The 9478-nt window shown below is 39.2% G+C and overlaps 1 protein-coding gene across 2 annotated transcripts; it reads right to left on the bottom strand.

The window, feature by feature from the left end:
• Positions 1–195: 195 nt before the first annotated feature.
• On the bottom strand, positions 196–9198 carry l(2)k09022 (HEAT repeat containing 1 homolog l(2)k09022). Of its 2 annotated transcripts, none has more exons than XM_034319641.2 (12): positions 9181–9198; positions 8840–8972; positions 8434–8471; positions 8165–8347; positions 7098–8005; positions 6855–7003; positions 2139–6778; positions 1755–2072; positions 1225–1679; positions 691–1141; positions 406–607; positions 196–337 (listed from the first exon to the last, which is right to left on the bottom strand). In XM_034319641.2, the coding sequence occupies exons 6-11, from the start codon at positions 6994–6996 to the stop codon at positions 437–439; spliced, it is 6177 nt and encodes a 2058-aa protein (XP_034175532.2). In that variant the 5' UTR covers positions 6997–7003; positions 7098–8005; positions 8165–8347; positions 8434–8471; positions 8840–8972; positions 9181–9198; the 3' UTR covers positions 196–337; positions 406–436. The 2 variants fall into 2 exon arrangements, with proteins under 2 accessions (XP_034175532.2, XP_034175529.2); XM_034319638.2 differs by having other exon boundaries at positions 8169–8347.
• Between the last annotated feature and the right edge of the window lie 280 nt (positions 9199–9478).

The following is a 9478-nucleotide window of genomic DNA, read 5'->3' as shown; positions in this document are numbered from 1 at the left end:
AGTGTCACGTTTATCGTGAGAAGAGAGACGTACGAAAATGACGGAGACACTCTCGAAGAAAGACTATAAATGCGCTCTACGCCGCTCGTTTAGAAATTCTCTGTCAATATTTTAGTTACTCAGGCGCCTATTTAAGTGCTGCCACGTGTTTTGCGTAAACATATATACACCACAAATACACAGACACATATACACACACACACAAACACCATACGATAATGTATTATAATGTAAGGAAATAATATATTCTATATTTCGTCCGAACTGTGACTAAGTTAAGAATAAACGGATGTTTTTCTTAATACTCTTGTCTTCTTCGCTCCTTCCTTTCTCTAAACTGTAAAAGAACACTGATAAAAAATAATTTGATTTATTGTATAGAAAATGATTATATAAGATATTTACAGCGTGGGGGTAACTAATGAATGAAGGTGATTTAAAAATATTTTTGCAAAGGCTCGCCTAGGATCTCCTCCAGTGTGCGAACCGCGTTCTGAGCGCATTTCTCGGTAACTTCGTCTTCGTCTTCTAATAACTCGGCGATGAACGGTATGGTTTCCGGTAACAGTGGCATAAAATCTTCTCCTAACTTCCTTACAATTTCAACCTGTGACGAAATTTTAATAAAAATTGCTGGACTGCAATTAATTATCCTTATAAATTAAGAAATAAATAAAAAGTTCTATTTACCACCGCGCTTAACGCAGCACTCCTAACATACGGTTTCGTGTGCCTGGTCTTCAGCAACGTTTGATACACTAAATGTTTGTGCAAAGAATCATCAGGAATGGCACTAGCAAAGGCAGCGACGCAAGGCACGACCAATTCATTGGCTCTCTTCACGTATTCCTCCTTCGAACCCATAGTGTTCTCCAGCTGATCGACAAGCGGTTGAGTCAGAATGTCAAACCTTTCTTGATTCACGAAATTATGCGCATCGTAGCTGAAAACTCGACAAAGCGTCAATAAGATAGCTTCTACTAATTCGATCTTGCTCGATTCCTCGGGCAGAGTCATCTCCTGTGGCTCCTCCATGATCGCTGGATTGTTGCTGCTCAATAATAATGCAGCATGCCTGAGGAAATGACCAGCGAACAGCACGAAAAGTGATTTCAGGCATTCGGCTATGTTGGCTGAGAGTCTGGAAAAAAAAATAATTTCATTATTAAAACCTAGGTGATATTAATTAATTAATCAGCTGCTTGGAATATAAAGAAGACAAACCTATAGAAGGTAATGCTTCTCAGTTTGAACTGTGGATTCCTAGCTGCCCAATCGTACAGCTTGTAATACAATGGCCTGAAGGTAGCCTCGCTCAATTTCAATACCAAAGCGACCAAAGCCTTACTAGCGCTTTCTTCCACCATCACCACGTCCTTCATAGTCAATTCCGAGCCGTCCACCTCCATATCGTCATCGGAACTAGAAATATCCTCGCGAAATTGTAACACTTTCAAGAAGAAATTAGCCAAGTCGGGTATGGCAGCAGCTAAATCAGTTGATTGGACGCTGCTAAATGACTCTGCTAACACGGTCATAAGTGCTGGTATACACTGGTACGTCTTTTTGGTAAGTAACGTTATATACGTCCTATTCACGGCCGGAAGTAAGACTCGTAAAGGTATACAGCTGGACAGCTTCTGTGTCGTTGCGTTCAAACGCGACACCACGGTTCCAATCTGTGAACGTATCAATTCGTAATATCAGTTCAACTCAATGAGGACAATTATTTTCCTCAAAATTTTTTATAATACCTTTGAATGTTCCGTGTCAGTGTAAAAGGAATTCAACCTCGCCAGCTCGAACAGCAACTGGTCCAGGTACAGAGACAGAAAGTTACCCACAGACTCGACTATCTTCTGCAAAGCGCTGACTATGCTGACGACTATCACGTCTGGGACATCTTGATAACAATGATTCTCCAGTAATTGTAAAATCGCCGGTAAGAATTTATTCAGCGAGTGTATCGCGTGAATGCGCATCGAGCTGCACAATTCTGCAACGCAAAGTGCGGCGCTGCCCAAAACCGGTCCCTCCCTTGTTCGCAGAAGTTCGGTGGTCATCTCGAGGATCTGAAACAAAAATGAGATACATTAGTCTCTGGAATAATATTAACACACGGTTCGCCATCGACTCACCGGTTTAAACACTGCTGGATGTTCAGTGGCCAACAACTTCGCCAATAATTTCAGGGTAATCAAGACGGTCTGCTGTATAATCTCTTGTTCCTGTGTCTCGTACTTTGCTTTAGGCTCGATCAATTTTAACAGAGACTCGATCAGGCTCAGTAATTCAACGTGATCCTCCTCGCTGAACTTCCGTTGTTGCAGACGAGTATTCAGAAGCTCCAAGATCTTCCTCTTCACCGTAGGCAGCTCGTGTTCTATCAGACGTTTCACGCTGACCAAGAAGACCGCGTTCGGCAGCAGATTGTTAACAAGATCAAGCACATCGTACAGATGATGCAGCAAGACTTTCCAGTACTTTCCCATTGGTTTTCCTTGATCCCTATCGGCGTTCTTCGAGGTACTCTGGATCAATAGTACTAACTCAACGATCAGCTGATCGTAGTAAGGTCTCGCTTTGTCCACCTCGGAGGAATCAAGCTCGGCAATGCGACTGATGAAGTCGGGCGAAGCGAGAAGATTGCTCAGAAACTGTACCAGGGTGTACTTGTAGTGTCTCAGGTGTTTGGGACTGCAGTTGACCACGTCGAAGATGTGTTTGTACTTAAAATTAATCGCAGCTTTTCTGCCATCTTCCTCCTCTACGTTCACCGGTAGCTCCCTCATGAACTGCGTCACTTTCACGCAGACCATAATGAGCCTCATGGGTGGAAACTCTTGAGACACCTGCAGAGCGAACTCCAGCCTCTGTCCAGGTGTCTTTTGATTCGTGATGCGCATTGTACTCGACATAACGTGACTCTCGAAACTCAACAGATAGTACAAGTGGAAGTGATTGTCTAACAATTGCAACAGCTTCACGAACAGAGGAGTCCGTCTGTGTTCGGGTATATCAGGCAGGGAAACGATGAAGGTTCTTAGGACCTCGCATGCATGGGTCTCGCTCTCCGCTGCGTTTATGATCGGCACCACCGTCTCGATGGTCTTGGAAATGATCTGTATGGAGTACGCATCGTCTTGACGCACAACCGAGCTACCCATGAAAGTGAATATAGGCATGATGGTGTACAGAGCACATCGGACATCCACCACCTTCAATAGCTCCACCAGGACCAACAGAGCGTGATGATGGGTCTGCGGGTTCCTCGACGTCCTGATGCACTGGGTGATCATGTCGACGTGCAACTGAGCGTCTCGTATCGGTAATTTCTGTTCCGTCAACCTGTGAATCGTGGACAAGAGTAGTTGATTAGTGTACTCGATGGGACTCTGTTCCTCGAAGCTGAGACATGTCTTCAGTAGATCGAATAAAATTGGATAAAGTAGCTCTTCGTGCTCTATGTTGTCTGCGCGTTGTACGAATTCCAATAGGGTCACTCCTCGCTTCCATTCCCTTTTGTTGATAATCGTTGGATCTGGAAGGGCACGAATATGACTGAGTCGTTTCTTGGTCCTTCCGTCGGCGTTACTCGCAGTCTCGTTCTTAAGATTCTTCATGTTCTGTAGCTCGTTGACGATCAGCTCGGCATGCACTCGGATCTTCCTCGTCGCTTTGTTAGCCGCGGAAATGACGCTGGTCGCGTCACTGTCGGTCAGCACGTCCACTAGTTTAGCGAGGATCTTCTTCTGAAGTTCTGGGGATACTTTGCCAGCGCAGTCGAAGAACACTTCTCCTATCTGCTTCAAGAGAACGACGCTGGCTAAATGCTGTACGCTGGACTCTGCGGTCATGGTAATATTATGTTCGACTATGCTTTTTTCAAACAACTGCCATACTTGGGGCTCGGTAAGAGCAGTCACGGTTGAACTGTTGAATCTCTGAAGTATATTCTTCAATACATTCTCTGCTGATCTGTTCCTGGATTCGGAAAGGCTCTGTAGAAGTTGCAGTCCCAGTGGAGCCAGCTGTTGAAGTATCGTCGGTCCATTGACGTAAACCAGGATGTCCAGAAGTTGTGATTTCACGTGCAGAGGAGTATTTGAATCCATGACGACCTCGAATAATAATTGTTGCGATTGCTGAAGATTCTTTCGTACGTCCGACTTCAGTTGTCCGCTAACGTCCGGATCAGGCGACAGTAGAACGTAAAGGGACAACGATAACTGGTCAGGATCCATGGATATCTCTGGACTTCTGATTACCAACTCCTGCAACAAGGCTGAGAACGAGTCTGTTGTCGATTGAACTGTTTGAATTAGCTTCCCGAGCACGTCTAACGCGGCATTTCGGCAAACGTTATTCTCCCTGGCGAGGGAGATCAATAAATTGGAGACGAATTGTTTATCCTGAAACGCCCATTGCATAGACTTGCATTGACCCAGCAGTACTTGGGTTATCTTCAGGCAATGAAAGGACGTTTGTACTTTAACAGGCTTTACGTAAAGCTGTGACAGAAAGCGAATTACGTCTGTCACGGTTGTGAAGTGTCTTTGGAAGAATATTTGAAGGCATCGAGAGTAATGCTTGCACCAGTACCTGTTACCTATACCCTCGAAAAACATCTCCAACAGTCTCAAGATTAGATTACTGCGATGCTGATTATTCTCGAAGTCTATCGTGGGATTAGATTTCAGATCGAGACGTCTGTGAACCATTTCTAATACGTATGTGACCACTTGCAAAGGCAGTACTCCCTGGGACGTTAACTCGATGGCGGTCTGTATGTTGTAACCGGTTATATTGTTACAATTCTGCAACGTTTTCACCTGTGGGAAGTTCTTGATCATCGACGTGGCCATTTCGATCACCTCTCTAGCTATCTCAGGGTTCAAAGATCCAACTGGGACTCTGCAGACCGAGCCCAAGAGGATGAGATTGAAAAAGATAGAGGCTGCGTCGCCACGAGCAATCTGTTGCTTCATAGCACTCAATATGCTGCCTGTCGGAGGTAGCAATTCCCAATCAAGCACGTTATGAAAGGCTGCTGAAGAAATCGCTTCAGCGTTCGGTGATTTATCCAAGTCCTTCTGCACGCGTTGCATGTACACGTTCTTCTTAGCGAAGTTTGATTTCAGTACTTCCATCGCTATGTCCACATCCGCGTCGTTTGATGGAAACAGATAGGGTAAAGCTGTGAGAAACACGCTGGTATCGTCTCCTGCTTCGCAAAGCTCCAACAAGATTGCCAATGCTCTTTTAGCTAATATCTTCCTGTTGGCGGTGTGGCACGAGGAAAGCAATACTTTCAATTCATCGATTAACGTATTAACAGGCATCAGACTCGTCAGACGTTTTGTGGAGAAAGAAAGTAAAGCTTTAACTACATTCACCTCGCTGTCGCTGAATCTAGATTGTATAGTATTCGTAATCATTTCCCGAAAGCTTACAGGTATATTCACGTTGTCCTTCGCCAAGCTCTGTAACGCCATGATTCGTTGTTCCGGGCTAACGTGGATCAAACGATCAAGGATACCAACGATTTCCTGCGTATCTCTAGCTCCAAAATGCCAGGAGGTAAGGAACTGCAATGCCAGCTTTGAATTGTCGTCCGTGTCGCTACGTTTCATTAGGCTCTTCAAGTAATCGTCAAACCTTTCAGGATAAGTTTTCTCCAGACACTGGTACAATTGCGTAAGGAAATTTTTCGCTTCGTCTGTTATGTTTGCGGATAGAAATTCCTTCTCTAATATGTTCCACAAAATAGTGTCCACACCGGTGCTGTCCAATTTTATTCGCACCAGTATCTGGCTCACCATCCTTTGGACACGTAGCGTTCCCGATGGATCTTCCAAGATCACACGACAACTAGTTTGCAGCAAAGGTACGATAAATTTTAATATATTTATGTTGGACGATTGAACTTTAATGGCCAGTTCGATAAACCATGTTAACTCTGACAATCTGAGCGCGAGACTTTTTGATACTGTACTGAGACGATTGGCTGATGCATTGTACAAGAAAAATAGCAAAATCATAGCTTCTTCTTTTAGATACGTTCTCTTGAACATCTTTAACAGTAACTTCTCTGTAGTTTCGTCGTTCAGTTTCACTTTGATCATTAATTTCCCTAATATCATGTAACTACTGGCCGCCAGATCGTCAACTGTACATTCTAAACTTTTTAGAATGGTTGGTAACATATGATTTAATTGGACTTCAGATACAGTGGGTTGCTGATCGATAACACCTAACACGGAAGTGGTATAAAATGCGTACAGAGTACTCAATCTTGATGCTTCCTCTGAATATACCCTTGTGGCAGTGATAACGTGGTTACAAATTAACTTTAAAAAACTATTGTCGGAACCAAGACGATTAATTAGCGTTATTGAAGCTAATGGAACGGCTCGTTTTTGAAGAGGTTGTAACCAGTGCCATTTATCAGCTGCATCCGACACATCTAACAATTGTAATGCTCTGGCAAACATTCTGGTTTCGTGATAAGGTAAAATTAATAGTAAAAACTGATCTTTATTGAATGCATGTATACGATATCTATGTATCAACCATTCAAGTGCTTTATGGGCAACATTAAGTAGAAAGTAAGGTGATAGAAGAATTAGAAATTTCTGAATTTCATCATCTAACTTTTTGTTAATTTTCTTATCTTGTACAGAACGTTCGAGATTTAGCGAACTCTCTGCAAATAGTGTTTTCTCAAAGGCTAAAAATAAATCTGATAATTTCACCAGTTCTTGCAATCCACTTTGACCTATGAAAAATAAGAAAAATTTAGTTGTTATATAAAGTAAAAATAAACCTTATTGATTCAATAACAAGATCCTTACCTATATTTAAAACAGTTTCTCTGTCTAAATTAGCTGCTTCTGCTTGGTCAAATAACAAGCTAGCACGTTTTTTATCATGTAACAATATTTCTGTCTGTGGTGCTCTTAACTTCTTTAGTTGTTCCGCAAGCGACGTAGCCATCTTAAAACTATAATTAAAATTATTTATGTGTGAAAAATTATAAGAAGTTTAAAATAGATGTATAAAATTTGTACGTAACCTCATCTAGCATATAACCTTACCTTATTATTTAACGTTCTTTTAAATAAAATCAAATGTAACCTGTTCAGTTTGATATAATGTTGTTGTAATAACTTGTAAATAAATGATATTCTTAACTTTCTTGTACTGTACTAATTATTCACTGAATTAACTGCAAACATGTGCTAACACTGTAAGCAGCCATTAGTGGTCATTGGTGATTATTACAACTGATTACAGCAAATGACTACAGATAAAGCAAAACTGAAAATGCCTTTTTTTTTAAGGGTCCTGAATATGAAGCCTCTGGTAGCGTCACACATTAATTATAAATTAATTGCAAAATTAAATTGCCCATGAAAAGGAATTACAAATTTGACCGTGCCTGTTTTATCAGTCTCTCTTCTACTAGCCATTTGTATATAGATGGCGCCAGTATCGAATTAAAAAAATTTTAATTTATGGCGGTCTTTTTAGAGTACAAGTTTGTCAAATAATTATACATTTGCAATACGACCTGTTTACCAAATTTTTCAGTTGCTATTTACATTGTTTTTTATGTTTTAATTACCTTCGGATTGTAGTACACTTCTTAATCTAATACACATTGGACAATATTGATATACAGTAGGATTTTAAAACACTACCAAGATTTTTAATGAAGTTCCATTTATTGTAAAATCTTGGGGCATGTCTTCGGTGCACAGAATCACACATAATGCTCTCTGGAGCAAAATTAATTGCTTGAACATGCTATACGTAGAATTTTATCTGTATCTACTTCTTGTACGAATTGTAAAGGCGTTGTGTTCATATTAATGTAAGTCCGTGCTTTTATTCAACTTTCCCCCGTGGACGTTAGTCAGGAGAAAAATCCAACTACATTTCTGCATTTCTTACGAATTATGTTATGTCGAGTAAAATTCTTCATAGCAGGTTTCACTGATAACTGTAACCAATAAACAAAAAAGGGAATATTAGTCTAATTCTTATCTATATCGGTAATTTTTATTGTATTATGATTATCATCGATTAGAAAAGAATGGTTTTCCTTAACAACATTTCATTTTCTTGATTTTTCAAATGGCCTAATACAAAAATAATTTACCTACTTGAATTTTGATTTGGAATATTATCACCAGCCATTGAACTCATCCACTTCTCTAAGTAATACACAGAATAAATTCGCTTCTTTAATGAATGACAATCTGTTTTCAATTATTGAAAAATTGCATTACTTGTTCATTCACCAAACGAACAAAGCCACTGCTATGCGCTCCAGGGTATAGTACTATTCAAAGATAATTTTATTTGCAAGTAGGAATAATTAAATGAGATAGGAAAATATATGTAATGTTTTTTACACCTTTATCTTACCGATTATCATCAGTTCCTCTGCTAACGTCATCCTTGTCCTGAAGCAAGTGTTACGTAAAACATTTGAGATATTGCTCTGAGTGTAAAAAGTTAAGTATTGTATTCTATATTTTTTATAAGGAATCATCTGTTTGGATAAACCCTATTTATTATGGTATAAGGGTATTTTTATGCAACAATATGATGCACTACATAATATACAAATTTTTAAAAAACATAATATATGTTTCATATATTAACGCACATGCGTTCGGTATGTACATAAACGTAGAGTATTAACAACTAGAATTCAATATGAAACAGTAATGAATTGTAAAGTAATGCACAAAAATTACAACTATGTTATAAATAAAAAAAGGATAAAATATTTTAGTTGTACAGTGGAAATAAATTTATTCATACTTACAAAAAACTTAACTTTTTAAACGTTCTAAAATGTTGCGATACAAATAATTTATGAGTGATAAAAATATATTTATTATTTTTTTATTATAACTGTAGGTTAAAACCATAATCTTTTTATTGGTAAATAGATTATTCTGGAATTTTAAAAATATAACTTAGTACATTTATTATGTTTCATCTTATAAAAACAGATCATAATTAAAACTAGCATTTTCTGAAAGCAATTAAATTCAAATGAATATACTACTATACTAATTAAAATGTGAGGCACATTTTGACATTTCTCTTAAAAAAATACTCGTTTTAATTATGATTTATTAACGTATCCTTTATATTACTCACCTTATTATATTGAACATGACATTTAACAATGTCACATGAATTATCACACATCGATTTGTATGTCACTGTCCTCGGCTTCGCTTTCGGTACTAATCATAGCATCTTCTCCAACTAACAAGGCTGCAGGTAGATTTTGCGGTACATTATCAATATCTAATCTTGGAGTTGAATAGACATTTAATACTTGAATTGTTGTTGGAGAAGTTGAAAGACATTGAGGTACCGAACCCAGAGGATCCGAATGTAATGTATCACAATCCAAAGAAGTTGATAATTGTAACTGTAAATTATGTAACTC

This window comes from Osmia lignaria, chromosome 13 (assembly GCF_051020975.1).
Source record: "Osmia lignaria lignaria isolate PbOS001 chromosome 13, iyOsmLign1, whole genome shotgun sequence".
Lineage (NCBI taxonomy): Eukaryota > Metazoa > Arthropoda > Insecta > Hymenoptera > Megachilidae > Osmia > Osmia lignaria.
Note: the sequence above shows the minus strand (reverse complement) of the source record. Positions and strands in the feature narration are given on the sequence as shown.